Here is a 20422-nt window from a genome sequence, read left to right on the forward strand (position 1 = left end):
AAATATTCTGGTTTCATTTTTGATTATTTAAGACATGGTATTGGAAATGTAAAACAATATTTAACAGAAACAAAGGAAAAGGATTTTGCAAAAGTTTTGTTCCCAAGTCTCAAACACAATGTTCTAATATTGTCAGAGCTTTTTTTCTAGGCTGCTTTCTTCTAAAACAGCTTCCTAATACATCTAATTCATTTCTCAAAACGTGCTGATTTTTCAGAATCATGTATTTAGACAGAATTCAATATGACTCAATGCAGGTGGCCTGAAAAAAAAGGCATTCCTGCTACCTAATATCATAATCACAGAAAGAAATGAGGAACGAAGCTCATGAGCTCTGCAAAAATGCAAGAGAAATAATCTGAAAGGTTGACAGAAGCTCGCTACCACACTCACCTTCCATCACTTACCGGGGCTTTGTTCTGGGAGCTGTGGAAGCAGCGGGACATTCACCATTTCTGGCCTTCGTGTGCATCTGTGCTTTGCTCCGCTTGGCCTGGGGGATAATACACACTCACCTGAGTGATCCCACGATATTCCTGAGGCAGATCCTCTGCTCTGCGTATCTGTAGAGAAAATAAGACATCACCAATGTAGATGCCCACTCTGGGTACAGAAACAGCGTTTCGTTCTGCAGATAAAGTGATGCTCCACAGTGCAAACGGATTTTTGTTTCTTCCTTTCTTTCGAGCATTTAACTGTTTTTGTATTGAACGGATGTGAAATTACGTGAGCTCTGATCATGTGAATAATGCATGAGGATTTAAGACAAACACATGAAAGGAGCTTATTTTTCATGTCAAACAATTCTTTATTTTTTATGGTACAAATTAAAAGTGACAGATCTGAAGCTGTTAAGAAATACACAAAGTGCAGCTTTACTGACCATACAGATATTGCTCTAGATTAAGTACAGTTTTTGTCAGTTTTTTTTATTTTTTATTTTTTTTTTCATGTTAAGCAACCTGTGCAGATAAGTCAGCTTTGGTTTCAAAGTCAGAGTAGTAAGGAGCTTTTAAATATCCAGTTTGGTTTCTTGGTCACAAGTCCACCACATCAACTCCTTTTGTAATTATTCGTATTTTTTAACAACACAATACAGTCCATTTTGTACTGCCATCTTTCCCGCTGCATGCTCCATGCATGGAAAAACAGATCTCTCTGCAGTGCTTCATAAGTGACCCTGGTGACCATTCTGTAGATTATAGCACATAGGACAAAAATAATAATAATAGTAATAATAATAATTAATAATAATAATATCACCTTTTAACAATAAATAAACAAATGTGCCCCACATAATCTCAAGTTGGAAACAAGCAAACCACATGACAAAAAGCTCATTACAAAATGTTTTCCAAACAGATTTTACAGTCAAACATTGACATGGAAATCAATTTCCTCTCTTATCTTCTTATTTGAATGTTGGTCAATAACTGGGTACAAGTAGAGTGCTGAGGTAAAACACTGATGAACAGTTTTATTTTTGTATTTCTTTTTTTTTTTTTTAAATAGTAACAGTTTAGTATTGCGAGATTGTCAGCAACATTTAGCCATATCTATACAATGTGCATATACCTACATACATTGAGCTTTGGTCCAGCATTGAGAAGACGAGCAAAGGCATTTTACATATTTCTTTTTGGTTATAGCTTGAGTTCTTTGATACGCCTCTACTTGTTCCTTCCTAGCTCCTTTTTGCTTTCTTGTTCTCTCTTGTTTCTTTTTTTTTCTTTTTTTTTTTTTTTTTTCGGTAATAACATAAAGAAACTGGAACCATTTGAATCCATTTGATTTCTTCAACTGTCCAAAATAGCTTTTTAGTGAAAAACATAAAAAGACAAAATCAGAACAGTAAGTGAACCCTTGGTTCATTATTCAAATAATAATTTTATATATATATATATTTTAAAAAATTCAATGATCAATTAATTGGAAAACCATTAAACCTTCACATATGACTGAAGAGACTTTTATTTCATTTGCTGGTAGCAATCTATCTTTTAGTCACATGCAAAATTAAAAGGTATTCAAATGTAATCAATGCATGAAAACTGTTTACAAATGGAAACCAGAAATGTTTCCAATAACAAAATAAAACAAAGTATTTATGGCCCCCCAAAGATGTATGACTCACGTGTAATTTATCTTCCTAAGAATCTGTTCAGGCACCATTTATGCCTCATAGCAAAAATTTGTTTATAAAAAAATTAATATAAGAAGCATTACAACACTTTATAAATAATTTACAAAATTAGAAAACTGTAAAAAAAATCACTGCACATGAATGGTTTTAAGACTGTGGGATGAACATCATTTTTTCTTCCAAGCTGGCGATTTTTATTTATTTTACATTTTCACTGTCCTAGTTATATCCTTCCGATATGTACTTTGGAACAGAAAAGAGCTTATATAACTGCTGCCAGCATACTTTTAAACATTTAGTATCTTTCATACACTGCTTAGTTAACTTTTCTTCTTGGGGGATTTTTCTTCACAAAATTTAGAGCAGTCCCTGGGAGAACTGGAAATTTAGTTTTTAGGCAAGGAATCGTTGATGGTTTTGTTCCCAGGCTGTTGATGATGGGGGTAGAGGAGGGGGGGGGCGCGTACGGTCTCAAGGGTAGCTGAACAGGTAATTGTGTATGCAGCACTAATGACTGGACCATTAGCAGTGTAGTGGAGACACAGGTAGGACTTCAGGAGTGTCTGCTTCCAAATATGATCTCTTCTTCCCTGTTGGCTTCTGGGTTTTCTCCTGATTGTCATGTAAATTGAATCGTGGCCACAAATTTAGGGCTGTTTGGTATAGGTAACATAGATGTATCTATGGACAGAGAGGGAAGAAGAAAACCCAGAGGGGCAGATGTTGCTGTGAGACTCTTTACTTCACGTGCTCAGCTTAGGTAAAGCATCTTTTTTGTCCCTCACAATTTGCCTGTGGTTACTGAGGTGTTTTTTCCCCTGGCAGATATTTATATATCAACAGTCGGAAAAGAGTCAATAACAATTCTCGCTCTCCTCCTCATAAAAGCAATGCTGAAAATATCCTTAAACATACCCTGCTGAAGCTTAAAGCCTAAAATGCATTTGCTGGATGTGAGCCCAGCCCGGAGTACTGGATCCTCAGTGCTCTCCAACCCTGACCTTTGAGAGTGCTCACATTTAGAGGCAGTTTCTGGCGCAGATGATGGTCTCTGAAGCCTTAAAACTCTACCATCCATGCAGCAAATACTCCGTTCTACAAGGCAAATCCCATTAATAAAATAGCGAGGGCCAGATTCAAAACCCAGTGAAATCAATGGAAGTCCCTTTCTTTCACTAAGTTTTGGGGAGTTCTTGAAAACTCTGTAAGAGAAGCGTTATTTGAAGACTCCAGCACTTGGGGAACCTCCTCCAATATCCTGGGTAGACCAGCAAAAATCCAGCGCAACCATCCTGAGGTCGGTGAATGCAATCAGGAGTTATACCAGCACGATTTTACTCTACCAGCTCTACAGTGAGCTGAACCAAATCCCCAGCATCATCTTTTGGAAAGTCCTGATCAAGATGCAGCTTCTGCCCTCACAGTGGGCTGAACCCCAAGGGCTGGAGCAGAACTCGGCAGCAGATGAAAATCGCAGGTGACCTTCACCTGCCCATACCCCATCGAGAACCTCCAATACCTTTCTCTCCCTCTGAGCCTTGGTATACTCGTAGGTCCAACGACCACAGTATTTTAGAAGATGCTTGTCCAATCAGAAAGGAAGCCACAGAGATAAGTTGTCTTTAAAGGAAAATCAATTCAGCTGAACTATATTGCAGGTGACCCACCTTACTATTCCCAAAGGATATTCAATGGGTTTCCCTATATCCTGATTGCTTAGTCTAGCCAGCGGTCACAGCAAACACCTGCAGAAACACATGCTCCTACTGAAGAGGTCAACAGGGCAAGCATCAATATCGCGATGACACAAAAAAAAAGGCAGAAGGAACAAAGCACTCTACCACTGAAACAGCCCATAGTGACGTAACGGTCAGAGCATCCTCATCACTTCTCGGCCTGTCTGTTTGTTTTCAATAGAATCTCAAGAAATTTCTTTGGCTAGCAGACTTTGGAGAGAAATTGCTTCAAACAGAACCATAATATAGATGCAGTACTGAACCAAGTGTGCAGTTTATATTTATATTACAAAATGAGTTTTGGTAACCTCTCCAGGTTCATGGCCAAAGGACAGAGAAATCCCAAGCTACACATTCGACAATAATCACAACGTTCAGTGTGGGCTGACAGTTCATCAGACATAATCCTAATCCTTCTTTGTCCTCTATGGCATTTCAGCATATCAATATAAAAGTGTTCAGAATTCACTTTTCTTTTTAAAAATCTTCAAACAGTCCTGGGTTATATGGTTTTGGGGAAGGGGTGGAGAATGAGCTGGAAGGGGGGAGGCAGCAAAAAGAACCAGAAGAAAAAAGAAAGAATGGAAAGCAAGACATACACCCTTAGAAGAGAAATACTAAACCCCGCAAATCACAATAAAAATAAATTATTTTTGGCACCCAAACACTCGGAGATTGCAAAACCATTGACTAAAAGGAAAGAAAAGGAGGTGACCACTATGGAATGGCTTTAACACCTGTTTGTACACACCTGCAGGGGGTGCGAACAAGGATGAGAGAAATAAATCCTGTTTTCCTCTTTGCAAAATACAAATGTAAAAATTAGTAACACAATTTTACACTCATAAAAGAGTAGACTAACAATCTAGTTTGCAATGCCATGTTTCTGACTTTGGTTAATAGTTTTCATAGTGAATCAGCACTTGATACCTGAAAGGCTACAATCACTCCTCCAGGTGGCAGGCTTGTATTCTCTTTTAAACAGATAAAGTTTTTTTTTTCTTTTTTTTCTTTTTTTTTTCTTTTTTGTTGTTGTTTTGTTTTTCCTTAAAATGTGTTCACATTTTCATAATATACAGAAAAAAAGTAAGCAGTTATTTGGTTTACTTTAAGTCCATTTAAAAAAACTGGCTTTTTCTTTTTTTTTTGGGAACTAATTCTACGACACACACACACACTAAGTGTTGTGTATTTTTTTGTTTTGTTTTTTAAATAGGAAAACCCACGGACATTTATAAACTGTTCTGTCCTTCTTGTAGTTTTCTCAGTCTTTTACTTACAAGGGTGATGAACAGGTATTTTCACAGAGTTCGAATGGTTACGTTACTGTTGGTGCAGGATTTTTGTGTGTGGTTTTGTTTTGTTTCGGTTTTAGGAGTTTTCTTCCAGAGAGTCTGTTAAAGGCTCCATAGGAACTGCTGTCGCAGGCTCGTGTTGTTTCAAACGTTTAATTGTGTTCTTCAGTGCTTGCCTCTTATTGCAGAACCAAACTCTAACTACTTCCCGGTCATAGTTCAGTTTCTCTGCAATCTCTGTCATTTCTTGCCCAGAGGGGTGCGTGTTCTTCTCAAAGTGGGCATTCAAGATCTCAAGGGCTTGTGGCGTGAATGAGGTACGCCTCTTGCGCTTTTTGGATGGTTCGCTTCCGATAAACTCGGTAAGGTTCTGCATACCTGCTCGATGGCGGGCCTCAGCCTCAGCCATCCACCGCTCAAGCACCGGCTTTATCTTCTGGGCACTTTTAGGGGTGATGTCCAGCTTTTCAAACCTGGCAGGATACAAAAGGCCAGGGTTCAGTTTGGCTGTCAGACTGCTAGCTATAGTGTTCTCTTGGGCTTCCTGTGGTAGGAAAAAGTGGCTTCTCAGGATGGTGTGTCTGAGGGAAAATTGAGAAAGAAGAGTCTTACACTGATGCTCTGCCAGGGTGGGACTTCCTGCCTGCCTGATTAATTGACTGGCAGAGGTAATTTACAACGGATTACGAAAACTATCAGATAGGTATATCTATAAATATATATATATATATTTAGCTAGATATTTAAGCTAACACAAAACGAGCACTACAACAAATTCTAAGTACACTAAATAATACAGGTTATGAGCCGCGTTTTCATATTTCTGACGATCTTCAAAATCCTTAAGGCTAAGTCGAATTACAGGAAATGACATCAAAGGCAATTGCTCTTTATCATCTCGTCTTTGTGATTAATCCTTTTGTTTCCCCTCCCATCCCATGTTGTCCGAACACCACAGCTTTAATAATACAAACCAATGGCAGCTACCAGCCTCTGAATATCAGGTTTCCTTTCCTTTCATTTTTCAGCAATTTTCACTGTTTGCAAGTTAACGCTATATCCCTTTTCTGGGTCGGAAAAAGACTCCCATAGCTACGGTGGTGTTCAGCTGAAACAGCTGGACACTTTGCAATTATCTTGACTGCCCCCACAATGTGCAAAGACAGACTCATGTTTTCCAGATGAAACCCAGCATAATAGTCTACTAATATGCTGTGGCACCAAGCTGGGTTTATTGTGGGATTTCTGCAAACTGTACCAGAATGATATCATTTCCTGTAAATGAGGTCTTCTATATATCATTTTGCCATCAAAAGTCTTTTGCCAAACCAGATTTTACAAGTATTATAAAACATCTGGAAAAGCAGCCACACAAAGCTTTAATCCTTTCAAAAAAAAAAAAAAGCAGAAGAGCTGAGTTCACAATTCAAGTCTTATATTATAAGTACTTGTTTCTTTCATTTACCGACTTCATCCTCTCTTGCTACGCATTAAAAAAAGTCTTAACCCATCTCCTCTGATGCCACCCGTTCGTATTTCCCCGCTTCACCTATGTCCGCCTCGCGCATTGCGGTATTTAACGTTGTGGAAAGGCAACAATTACTGCGCGGCGCTGCTGCACTCCAGCCCGCCCCGTGCTAAAGCACCGCAGCCGCCGCTAATCACGACGTGCTCTGGAGATGAGACCCACCAAATCAATGCCTTTGTGCAAAGCAACTGGGTGACTGGAGTTGGCAATCTTTAGTGTCTATTCAGCACATGGCGGCTGCAGAAAAAATATTCCAGCAAGAAACAAAGCATTTCTCACAAACAAAGAATAAGGCAAGTAATAATTTCAGATAATAACACTCCAAAGAATTTGCAACTGGTGCCTGGGATCCTAGTGTGGTATTGACTGGAAGGTGTCCTTCCTTGGTGTCCAGTGATATTTCAGGCTGAAGTGTATCTTTTAGAACGCATTGTCTCAAGCTAAGAAAACGCCATTGTTTGCACGCAGAACATATCAGCAAGGTCGCATATTGCTGATATGACCTGGACAGGCCACCAAGAGACTCTACTTGTGTCTCTGAGTTGGTCGTTCAACTTGCTTAACTTACTGCTCTTTCCATTACCTTGGAGTTCATACTGAAACTCCTTTGTTACCATTAAAAGAAAAGTTAAACCTGTGATTTCCAAGGAACGGAATACTGCCACTGAAGCAGCTTGTCTTGGTGCTTAACAAGAAATGCACAGTCATAACAGGTCATTGCACCCCAAAGTGATATCCATCTCGGGGCAGGGTCAAAGGAAATAAAAAAAAACTATAACCTTGCAAGTATTTGGGACCAGCTTCTGCACCCAGTCCTTGTGTTCTGAGCAATATGCCCCTATAAGGAGTCCTCTGTAAAAGGTCTCCACATTATGGCTTTTGTTAGCCATGTCTCTGCTCCAACTTCATCTTTATTGGGGTTTTCATGATAATCGATTAGGGGGGAACCCTTTCTCTGAGTAAAATTCAAACTGTCCCCAGTGGTTTTCTCAGGTGTGAGGTAGACGGAGGAAATGAGAAGACAGCAAACTAGACAAAACCAAAGGAAACTGCAGTTTATCACTTTAAAGTATAGTATGTTAAACAGAAACTTAAGGCTACAACAAATTGGCAATTGCTAAAAGCTCCACCCGTTTTAGGCATTCTTTACCAATCAACCAGGGGAAAGAAAAAAAAATAATAAAATTAATCCTTAGCAACAGGGAGCAATAGCATTCATATCATTGGCATTGCTTGTTAGTGTTGATACTGCAGTATGTGTTGTTTGGTATAACGATATACAAGTCTTGAAACAAATTTCCCAGCAGTAGTATCCTTGTATAGACTGAATAAAGGTTATTTTCTACAGGGAGGTATCTTATAAGAAAAAACAGTAGGGGAGACCATAGAAGTGAGAGGATCCTATGGAGCTTTTTGTATTTAACAACAATCAATGGGTTTTATGGAAAATCATTGAGCAAAATGTGAGCTGCAAGCTCACTACCCCATACTGATGTTATTTATAACCTTAGTCTTAAACTGCAGGAAAAGTACACTTCCGTTCTATGGGGAATACATTAAAAGTATAAAGAGCAGATAAAAAGACAGAGCATTTCATGGATCACCAAGAACAAAATCCACTTAAATGAGCTTAGAGTTGGTTTCTTGGCTTTCACTGATGGAGAAGGACTATAAGGCATTGCCCAAGAGGAAAAAGCTGTTACCTAAGTGTGTTTGTTACCTCATGCATAAACATGGGATTACTGTAACACACATACATGCATATACGGTATTTGCTTCTAACTACTTTAACTCTGTCAAGACTGTATTATCATTTCTTATGATTAGGGCAGATTTCTACTTTTGTTTTGCATACATGGGTTGTCTATTTGTTTCTTTAGTAAATATTTGGGTGAAAAAAGATGAATAGCTGCTGGTTTGCAAGATAGCAAGAAGGATCATTTTTTCCCTTCTGCGTTGCCTAGGTAAATCATCATTAACATCCTATATGTGAAGTGCTAACCACAGTAATACAGGTTTTAACTTAGCAGGGATGCAGCCATGAAATATTTGTTCAGTAACCCTATCTGTAGAAAATGGCACAGTATGAAGAGGGTCAGCTGGTGCTTATCCAGCATCAGCAGGGTCTCCAGCTCGTCTACTGAATTAAGTCTCAATGCCAGGCACATTGTTTCTCACTTGCTTAAAAAAGGAGGAGGGAAAAAAAAGACTGAAGTTACTTTACGGGTACACAATAAAAACATTTTAGCTGCCAGATACCAACTTTATTGGCTAATTTAAGTCCCAGATTAAATAATACATTCTAAAGACATGAGACTCAAATACAAGCATGCTCCTCACAATAAGCTAAGTAATTATTAAGAACAAAGAAAGGAGAGGAGAGTTTATGATATAACTTGTTACCTGCAGATGGCAGACTGGCTATAGGCTGGGCCTTCCGTGGCGCTTAGGGCTTGGCCAACTTGAGTCTGTGTCAGGCCAAGGGACAGGCGCCGGATTTTAAAAGCTTTGGCAAATTCGCGGATTTCTTCCAGATTGACCCCATCCACCTCTCCAGTGGCTGTTTGAGGATCTGTTGAAATATTTTTTTTAATCATGTCAGTTCTTCACGTCACACTAGCTTTCATTGTCAAGATGTCCATGTTCATTTTTTAAAAGAGTTATCCCTTTCTCGTCTTCCCCAAACAGAAACAGGTTTGCCTTGTCAGGTGTGTTACGAAGCGTGTTCAGATTGCTAAAATGCTAACTGGGCTGCAGTGTTTCCAGGGGCTTGTGAAAGATTTTCAAAGACAGACTTTGTTGCTGAACTCCAGAAAACGGCCAACTCACCTCTGAGTGAGGCTGTGCCTGGGCTCCTCACTGTCATTTGTGCCTTGCAAAATGTCCCCCAGGTTGACAAGTCCCATTCCCTGTTTCCCCTTTTTATCACATACATAAGGAAGGCTGGTGTTAATATATTTATTTGCAGTCTGTGCGGAGGGCTAAATATATGCAGGAACTGCTTGGGTTTTTGATTTGAAATCACGACTTTCTGCTTTACCTAAAACTAATGCCAAATAAGGAGATTCACAAACCTTCCTTCCCTTTTGCACAATACCCAACCCAAACCACCAGCCAAACGTCCCAAATAACCCAGCAAATGAACAGGCCTAAACAAAATGCTGCCTTTAAAAGGTCCTTAATTTAAAAATCATCTTTTCAAATATGCCCCTTCTGAGAAGCAGCCTTTCAAGCTTTTCATTCCGCCTCCCATCAGGTTGATAATCAAGAAGCAGCAACACCAGCCATTAGGTTTTGGATGGTAATGCTGCACAATTTTTTACTTTTACATTAGCCCCTCAGAAGATAATGCTTATGATGCTGTGAAAATAAATCTGTCCTTCCTCTCCATAGCAGTTTACTGACACAGAAGCCTTTGTCCCTGAAAGGGCACATAATAAAGCATGTCTACCACAGGAAGGCTCCTTTGGTGCTGGATAACTCGGTCAATTTAGGACTTATCAAGGGAAATGACACAACAGCTGGAGAATGGAACTTTTTTTTCCCCCCAAGCTACTGATCCCTGGCTAAATGAAAGCGTTTGCCAAGTCGGAGACAGCATGGGACTGGGATGGTGGAAGATTTCAAAGTGTTGTGCAATCCTGCGTGTAGTGAGGCCATTCTCTCAGTGAGACATCTCTATTGTTCTCCACCTCATTCCTCAGACTTCTTAGGTGAAAAGTTTGCAGCACAATAACCCATCAATTTCTGTAAATGCAAGCAGTTGTCCAAGGACGGTACTAGACTACATTACTATTCTGAACCCTGTATGAGAGTGGCTACTGCTATAGCTAACAGCTTGTCAGCATTACAGTATCAAAGCTTTTATTTTCAGGGGTTTATAAACCTGATGTAAAATTCCCTTATGATGGAAACGTCCTATAAAAAAATATTCTAGTCCAATAGTAGACAGAGGGAAGAGGTTTTTCTGCTATATAAATTTAACCTATATCAATTCACAACTTGAGCGTAAGAAGCACACATACCAATATTGTTTTAAAAATACTCGTCTATGCAACAAGGGACCACATGAACTATGCATACAGGCAAACATGCACATAGGCTGAATCCAGTTTTGACAATGCTCCACACTCAGAATCATCCCTCCTGCTGTCGGTGCTGTGCTTGAGCTCCCCTGTGCACACATGCACGCACTCATTCAGTTTAAAGCTAGGGCAGGTATTATTCGGCTTGAAGTAGTTGGCTCTATGACAGGGGCCACTCAGGTTTGTAAAGTAATTGCCTTTAGAGGTGTGAAATTTTCCTACTTACCCCATAGACAGTCTATCTAGCATACCAGCTCTGATTTTCAGAGACACAGAATGGAGCTGGATGCTTATCTGCCCTTTGGGTCTCTGAAGAGCAACTGATAAATGCACAAACTATCATAAATGATAATGGCCTCAGAGATTCCCTTAAGTAAAGTGCACTAAGATAGTGACCTTCCTCACCTCTTTCCTTCCGTCACTTTAAGGCTTCTGACTAAGGCTATTAGGGATGTGACAAAGGACAATTCAGGTGTTCCCAGAGAACTTTCAAAGTAGCAAATGCTATGGCAACTGGCACCTGTAAACCTCCCCAACTCCTGTTAGGAATAAAAAGGGAGGTAGGAAAGCTAAGGGGGGGGTTATTTGCTTGCACATGATTATAGAGAAATTCTACCAAGTTCTGCTGTATCCTTCTGGTATGGCACTGTTGCAACAGTGAATATCATGGAAAGTCCTTTCCTCCTCGGGGGGCTTGGACAAAGGAACAATCAGGCTCGGCTGTCCTTGAGATAAGAAAAAAACCTGTGATGCACATCAGGAATATGGGAGTAGACTGTAATATATGGCGGAGTATGTGTTGAGAAAGAGGCTTCATTCTTACATAGCGTCTTTGGGAGGAGGAAAGTACTAACAGAGGTCGACCAAAACTACTGAACTGTAGGGAAAATAGCCCTTGTATGAAATCAGAATCACTTCTGCTTCAGGTGTGATTCAAAGCCCTTTGAAATCCATAGAAGCAGCCCCTTGATTTTTGTCAGCTCCGTAAAACTCAAATAGTACTGTGAAGACCACTCTATTGACATCATCATATAACAGCACTGGTCTGTTTTACTCTATTGCCATTAAAATGCCATAAATACATAATCTTGGACTCTCTGGACTAATACATACACATACATAAATATATATTAATAGATAATGGACTTTGTTTTAATAAATTCTGAGCTCTCAGAACAGTTAAGTGTATAGCGCATGTCACATTTTAGGAAGAGTAGACTGGAGACTGGAAATAAACCAGTGCTTTTTAAATTAAGTGGATATCCTAGAGAAGGCAGCACAGTACCAACAGGAAAAAAAAAGAATACCAATCTCCTTGAGGAGCTGGTATCTACAGTAACAGCATTTAAAGATTCCAAATGTACATTATGGCCTGATAAACAATGGCTGTTGTGTCTATGAAACTACTAGGTGCTAGAGAAAGGTGGGGGTTGTCTGGGACCATTTTAGGGGATAAGTGTACATATCCCCTAATAAAAAGGAAGCTAACTAAAATTCCCCTACATGTCCTGGTGGATGGTGAAGGTGGGTGAGCAGAGTGGAAGAAACAAAATCCATAGGCTGTCCTGCATTGAACCCCCTTTTTTTCTACTGAAGAGAATACTATTCCACTTTTGAATTCTTCTGAAAATCCTGCATTAGTTTGTTGGTGAGTGCAAATTTGCTGTGATTTTAATATTTAGGGGAAAGTGTTGCTTAAAGAAAGCAGTGCACCCTGAAGGAGGAAGCAAATTTCTCTTGTGCAGAGTTCTACCATGGGAGGGATTACAGGGGATGATTTCCCCAGTCAGACAGCAGGAGAAATAGTTGGCAGAGGAAGTCCAATGGAAAGTAAATTGGATAAGAGAGGCAGGACAAAACATTGTTAATGGAAAATGGACTGGTGCTCAGGGGAAAGAAAGAAGAAAAATTTGTTTGTGGGAGGCATTTTAATTTTGTAGTAACAGATGACAGTAAAATGAATTTGGATGGAAGAAAGGATCTTCATGGAGACACAAGTCTCAGAGCATGAGGGCAAAACAGTGATTTCCTCAAAAAGAACATAGGGTGGAAAAGTTAAAGAAATGAGAAGAGGGATGCATCTGAGAAGAGGAAAATGAAATGGAAAACAGGATGAATAATACTGTAGAATTGAATGAAGAGAAAGCAAAGAACCAGAAAAAGAACAGATACAAGATGAGACAATATGAAGAAATCATACAGAAGGGACAGGAAGGGTAGATATGAGTCTTGCAGTCCTTGCTCTGGCAGAGCTTCTTTTAAAATGTCCTTTCTTTGGAAACAATGATAACTTTTTGTCTTTAGAAGAACTAGCGCTTGTTGCTGGTGAGGGATGAAGTGGTGAGGATGAGATAAAAGGTAGAAGCTATTAAGAACACAACAATCCTGGGGGGGCGGGGGAGGGAAGGACAGGAAATAAAAAAATAAATGGAAATTTTAAAAAAGGAAGAAAATGCACCTTTTGTAAAATTAGGAAACATGTTAAAGAAAAAAGGCAAAATCACAAAGAAAATTTTATTGGAATTAAAAGGAATAAAAACAAGGAACATGGAACACTAAAGTTATTAAAGCCCAATTCTGACCCCTTTCTCATAGTACTTTAGTTATTTCACTGATGTGAGGTGGCCTCTTGTAAAGACAGTTACTCTGTTTACAGTAAATGTGCAGAACCCTGCCCCAAATATTTATTTATTTACTGAAGTTCTGTTGCTCTAAGCAATTAGATTGACATTATAAGGTAGCTGAATACACCTAGTTTTGCATGAACTTTACTATATGTGGCAACAGTTTCTGGAATATGGCAAATCTCTACCGAGGTACTCGACTCTAGGACCTCTGCTGGAGGACTAGACTGCAGCTTTGGAACGAATGAGGAAAAGGAAACAACAATATTGTGCCTCAGGAGGGGTAAAGCAAAAAAGAGATGTTCAGGATGCTACGAGTTGTTTCTTGCTGCCCTCACGCCTATGGATTTGTTTCAGGACCACCCACCCATTGCAGGCCTCACCCCACTAAAAGAACTTTGAATGGGCTTTGGCAGACACTAGATTTCAATTGTAGGCCTGTTATACAAAGCTCTGCTAGCCAGTGTGGGAGCTGGGACACTAAGAAGGCTTTGTTCAATTATGGGCCATAGGCTTGAAAAAGTGGTGATCCTGCCCTTCAGGGGCCTGCACCAAGAAACTGAACAGATTCTGCAAAGGAGCAAAATAGGGGTGACTTTCTGTCTATTTATTTCCCTGTGTGTGGGCACAGTTGTATGTAAATGGGTTTTTAGTCACATGAAATAATTTTCAAATTCATAAAGATCAATTAAGACTATTTGTCTAAAAGGGTGGTATTATCAAGGACAACGAAACGATCCTGTCTGCCTTTTCATGTTTCATTACACAGGTGTTTTGATCTTTCCCCACTGAACTGACTATTTTCTTCCTTCTTGTAGGCTCTTTCTACATTACTAGAAACAGCAGGTAGCTCTCTTGTGGCCTGGAACATTGTCACTTATGTGCCAGCTCAAGCAGGCTTACGCATGCAGTGTTAGCTCCAGTTTGTGGTTGGCTAGATGCTCTCAAGAATATGCTGGACAGCCATCAAGGATCATTACGATCACTGTTATACTTCTCACTGTGTGCTAATGCTATGTAAATGGCAGATATGAGTTGATCCGTCCCTCACCCTATTCAGTCTGTTGGTCTTGAGTAGCTAGAGACTCGATGAAGACTGAAACATAAACTTAGAACAACTCAAGAACTCTTTATTCATGTTTAATTATCGTCATGCTTTTTTTATAGGAGATTCCTATAAATACCATCTCCCTTTGGAATGCTCCTAAGATCTGAGTCCCAGTGAATTAATTCCCAAGCACAACACCTTCCTCAGTCTGGTTGTATGAAAAGTACTTTCTTTACCCTGAAATCCTCACCTGTTGATTTAATCCAGTTTTCTTCTGTTTTGAGCAAGGGAGAAGCACTCCAACTGTATTCTCTGTGCCATTCATTATCATAGGTAGGGTATTGACTATGGCTAACTTTGACTGGCATTTGCCATTATAAGACAAATTTCAGGTCAATCACTTCTGAGAATGAGGCTAATAAAACATGTTGTTCTGCCCAGGATAAAAGAATTGTAATAACCTCCTTTCTCTAAGAAGCTTCAGCTTCCCTAAAACTTGAAGCATGGCCTTTATAGGTGTCAGGGAGATTGTGGTTATGTCGCAGTTATGTCAGTAACGGCCATCCCAAAAAATCCCAAGTCAAAATCTGTCTCAAACAAGCCCAAGCATGTGAGCTTCCAAAGTTGCATATCTATTCAGTAGAGATTTGCTAGACCTCTGTGTGGAGTTTTCTTTAAGATTTTCTCTGTACTGAGGATGCTTCAGCCTAAGACTGCAGTAGATTGAGAAGAACCTCCCCTCCTATGGGCCAGGACAGCAGTAAAGACAGAGATACTGACTCGCCTCTCTTCTTGGTGATCATTTTCCACACTGCTCTGATGGTTTCCAGGGAGGGTGGGAGTGGCATCTACATGATATGGAAGCAGAGGGGGCAGAAACTAACATTGAATCTGAAGAAAAAGAAATGATGGAAGGGAAAAAACATCTGAAGACTACTAAGGAGCTAGGATTTGAGTTGGAAGTGGAGGAAGAGAGGGCCTGTCTATGCAGAGTAGTAATCACTGTGGTAGAGGAAAGAAAATAGGGAAAAAGAGGCGGCACTAGTGATAAAACAGGTAGAGGAGGACAGAAACTACCTAATAAAAAGTCTGGTAAAAGGGACACAAATATAGCCTGGGGACAGAGACTGACTGGGAGCTGGAGGGGAACTGAAATGAGGACTTCACAGAATGATCACAGAATGGTAGGAGTTGGAAGGGCCCTCTGGAGATCATCTAGTCCAACCCCCCTGCCAGAGCAGGGTCACCTGGAGCAGGCTGCACAGGAACGCGTCCAGGCAGGTGTCCCTGAATGTCCCCGGAGATGGAGACTCCACCAGCTCTCTGGGCAGCCTGTTCCAGTGCTCTGCCACCCTCAAAGTTCCTCCTCATGTTGAGATGGAACTTCCTATGTTCAAGTTTGAGCCCATTCAAGTTCAAGTATGTTCAGGTTGAGGAATGATGGTCTGCGGTGAAAGGACTGCAGGGAGAAGGCAAGAGGAAGAAAAAGCATGGAGGCAAAGGGAGCGCAGATTGTGTGGAGAATGGTGTGAGGAAGTAATGGGACTAGAACGGGACAAGTGGTGGAAGAAGACAGGAACAAGTAGAAAGTCTATGTTCATTAGTGTATCTCTCCCTCTTCCCCAAATTGATATTCCTGTGCTTCATGCTCCCCTGCGCTCAGCCAAATCCATGAGCACAGCACATGCCTTACTCCTTTTAGAGCAGGACCAAGAAGATGATAACATAAGCTATCAATCTCTCCATCCATTCCACTGACAGAAGATCTCATATTTCCATCTACGAATATAAGCATTATCTTACCATATGACTGACTTACTTTACTATTCTGCTTTTGTAACAACCTTAGAATTTATCCAAGCAAAAAATAAAGCTAAAAGAACATCCTTAGAGTTGCACAAATAAACATTCAGAAGCTACAAATGCTGGAGTTATAGTAGCCCACGACACAGTGTAGCGTAGTCTTTGAGCCCCGAATTATCAGCTCTTTTTCCCCAGACCCCTGCCTCATTCAGTGCACAGGACAAATTGTGCTTCATTACAGAGGAACTGATTGATGTATTGCCTTTTTACTTGTTCAGTGTGGCCCCAGACCTCTATTAAAGCTCTTCACCAAAGACGCAGTTATTCATTTCCTCTTGAGCTGTTCTGGTTTTTTTAAATCTTAATTTATTTTCTTGTGTTTCTACAAGATATGGGTCTTCCCCTTCTCATTCACGGAGAAATGAACAGATATTAAGGGAAAAAGCATTTTTGGGTACCCAGTCTAGGTCAAGTAGGAGATGATTTTTTAGACTGTGTCTTTAAATGGTTCTTTATACAGCTCCACAGTGAAAGTGCACTTAAAATTGTGAGTACTGTGAGGTTTTTCCGTAAATTAAAGTCCAGAGTCTCAAGCTGGATATTGAGGGAACACTTGTGAAAAACCTGTTTTAAGTGACTTGCCTGCCATTGCACTGGAATTACATGGCAGACAGAAAGTTTCAGCTCCTCATCCCTCTACTGCCCGAAGCAAGACCATCCTTCACCCTTCTACAGCTCCCTACCTCAAATGTTACGCAAACTGGGGAACAGTTTAGTGAATCAGGTAGGGAACAAATCCTGGGACAACAGCCCACCTGTTGCATTAGTAATTCTGTTGCATCCCTGAACAATTCCATTGGGAACGCACTGAAGCAAGGATGAGAAAAGAATCACGATTGCGTGATTTTAATCACAACGTATATCGTTATCATAAAAGACATGTTCTAAGAGGAATCACATACTGTGGCACAAGAAACTACTTTTCTAACATCTCCTAACTTTTGACGGATTTATCGTGTAAACTTAGCAGGGCTCCCTCCATGTTGCTTTTATGGTGTAGTGCACTTAACCACGTGGGGAAATTGACTGGAATAACTATTGTGGGGTAGACTCCCCCCTCAATAGTTATTCTAGAATAATTTTTTAATAAGAATGTCCACAAGGGAGGCTATTCCGGACTAGCCATTGAAAAGTAACTTATTCTGCACTAGCTATTTTAGTCATTTTTCCCACACAGACTAGGGGTAACTTTATGTATTTTTAACATGAAGTCTCTTATTTGTCTTCTTCCTACAAGCTTGTCTACATGAGAAAATTTACTGACAGAACAATAGCAGTATATTTATATCACTATAATTATATCTATATATTTTATGTACTTACAGCTACCAATGTGGATATTTTTATTCCAGAATAAAAGTATTCACACTGGGAGTTATACGAGCATAATTTTACCACTATAGCTCTGCTATTGATTTCCCCATGTAAACAATCTCTGAAATAATCTAACCAAGATTTTTTCACATCTTCCTTTGCATGACAGTTTCTCCAAGCCTTTCATAAGCTTCTATCACTCATGTATTTTACATTACCAACATGGCGTGAGCTAAAGTGTTTGTTTACTTGAAATATGTACATGGAGTATCTTTGAACAAGGTCATCCAATACACTCGGATTTTTGCAGATGTGCAAAAACTGTTAATGCTTCTTATCTATACTTTTTAACCTGTTGTTTTTGCTATGTAAAGACCAAAGTTAATGCTGGTAAGGTAACAGTGAAGACTTTGAACTGTGTGATCTGGAAGAAAGGGCCGTTCAGGAGGTCAGCTGTTACAATCCTAACACCGAAACTCACTTATTTCACCGCAGCACACTTCTCCCTCCTCTCCCACATATTAGTTTGTTCTTGTTTAAATTGTGCAAGCTTTTCCTGGCAAGAGAGGTCTCTCGCTCTAGATCTGTGTTAGTGCTGTGGTTCGTAAAATGGTTTGCGATACTAACTAAGCAAACAAACAGTAACGAACAAGCAGCCTAACCAAAAGTAGGAGGATCTGTCTGCCCATGGAACTCTGAGCAATATAATTAATGATATTGACTGATTCAAAAGCTTCTAATTTCCAAAGAACATAGACTACATTTTAGTTAAAAGAATTGCCCTCGTAAGTCAACTAACGGCTGCTACCGTTTTTATGGTCATTTTTAGCATCGATTATAATTTTTCAAGGCATGTTTACCTTAAGCCCCATTCATGACAGCACTTAGCAGTTCTTACTGGTAAGAGTCACTCTACTTAGCAATATACAATCTACTATATGGAAAAAAAAGAGGGAAAGCAGATCAGGAAACTCAGCAGTGAGGAGGACAAACAGAGGGGAGAATTAAGGAGAGCCAGGGAGCAATACTTACTGCTGACTAACTGGCCAACACTCAAAGCTGAAGAGGAGGAGGATGAGGAGGAAGAAGAGGAAGCCTGACGCACTGGGCTTTGAGACATAGATGCTTGACTGTGAGCCAAATGCAGGAGATTGGGTTGTGAGGCTGCTTGTCCCACTTGCGTCTGGGAGGGCTGATGGAGCTATATGTTAAAATGTAAAAATAGGTATTTAGAAAATGAAGCAGTAATAGGAAACTTTCAATGCACCATCTCACCCATCTACTTCTGGGGAACCAACCCCATAGGAACATTAAATACCATGGACTTAGTTCAGGCGACAGCGTTACAGCAGGAGCAATCTGAGCTCCTTTGAATTCTGACTTTCCATTTTTTCTCAGTTTAATCAGATACTGAATCTAATTAGAAGCTAAATACTTGTTTGAAATGGGTGATAAAAGACCTATGACATTCCCAGCAGCATTCTGCTTTAATAAGCACATATCCTTACCTGTTTTCTGACTCATGAAATCAAACTTTTATTCCCTAGATGGATTCCCACATAAATCAGCATTGTTTCAGAGAGGTCCTTTCGTGCTGCAGGACCAGGGACAAGAAGAGTGGGAATGGGGAACATTAAATTCCGGGAAAATCCCTTTCCTATGGAAAGGAATAATTTGTTTCATGAAATTAGACCTAGCAAACAAATCAAAATGTTGAGACCTTATTTCTCAATGGATAAATTGTCCTGCCTAAAACGCAGTGAAACTTCTGAGCCCCATTCACATCAGGACTGTATCAAGTAAGACATACCTAAAATTTTTAGTGAGTACGGTGGATGCAAATGATACACTGTGATATGTGACTTTGGCTTTACAAATTTTTTTTTACAAATTTTAGAACAGTGTAGTCTTTGGTGGTTCTCGAGGGGAAAGGAAAGAACCATTAATCCCTTCTGCCTATAATAAGCTTTCATGTGGGACTGAAGAACAGGAACATTGTCTGGTAACTGATTTTTACATAAAACTCCCAGCAAATTCAAAGCACAGTCTCTCTACAGAATGAAGGTACACAATGGACCTTACAGTTTTGAATTGGCTTCTAGTAGTTCTGTACAGCCCCTTCAGGGCCTAAAAATACGGAGATATAGTCCTCATACGCTCAGGTGACTGCTGCTTATTATACCTTTATTTTATGTTGATTCTTGATCAAAATAAGCCTGCAAAAAATGTATTAAAAGGCTTAACTTTTAAGTGATAGCTTTTATCTGCATTCTCAGAGAGGGGGAAAGATAAAGGCCTATTTGGCCTTGCTTGAAGTCCGTAATTTAAATCTATTTCTTGAATTCTAAGGAGTATGAGTTTTTCTCTTTTGATATTTAACTGAACAAACGACTTCAGAAAAGAAGCTGAATTCATTAGTAATACTCAAATTATATATAATATGCTCCCAGAACACAAAGAAATGACTGATGCTAAGTAGTCAACAAATTGTACGGCATAGTAGATAAATGTATCTGATCACATTCAAGATGACACTTTTCTGTGGAATACATATGAACAATTTTAATGACATTATTCCTGTTATGGGTCTGTTTAAGAATAGAAAAAATTACAACTCCTTTTTCTACCTTCCACATGGAACGACATAACACAAAATGAAGCAAGAAACCGAGCTACCTTTTAATAATAATGAAAATTATTTATCTGACCAGTTTTAGCCTATTCTGACTTCCCTAGGGATCAATAAACAAAAACATTTTATTATTTCGAGGAGTTTTTTTGGATCA

At 39.7% G+C, this 20422-nt stretch overlaps 1 protein-coding gene across 1 annotated transcript in view; it reads right to left on the reverse strand.

Moving 5' to 3' along the window:
* Positions 1–5250: 5250 nt before the first annotated feature.
* POU6F2 (POU class 6 homeobox 2) overlaps positions 5251–20422 on the reverse strand; it is a 312926-nt gene continuing 297754 nt past the window's right edge. The window contains exons 8-10 of the mRNA XM_054191841.1: positions 18669–18837; positions 9106–9274; positions 5251–5755 (exon numbers count right to left, since the gene is read on the reverse strand). Of these exons, the coding sequence (XP_054047816.1) occupies positions 5251–5755; positions 9106–9274; positions 18669–18837 (843 nt within the window). The remainder of the gene's footprint in view (positions 5756–9105; positions 9275–18668; positions 18838–20422) is intronic.

The sequence above is a fragment of the Rissa tridactyla genome, chromosome 2, assembly GCF_028500815.1.
Source record: "Rissa tridactyla isolate bRisTri1 chromosome 2, bRisTri1.patW.cur.20221130, whole genome shotgun sequence".
Lineage (NCBI taxonomy): Eukaryota > Metazoa > Chordata > Aves > Charadriiformes > Laridae > Rissa > Rissa tridactyla.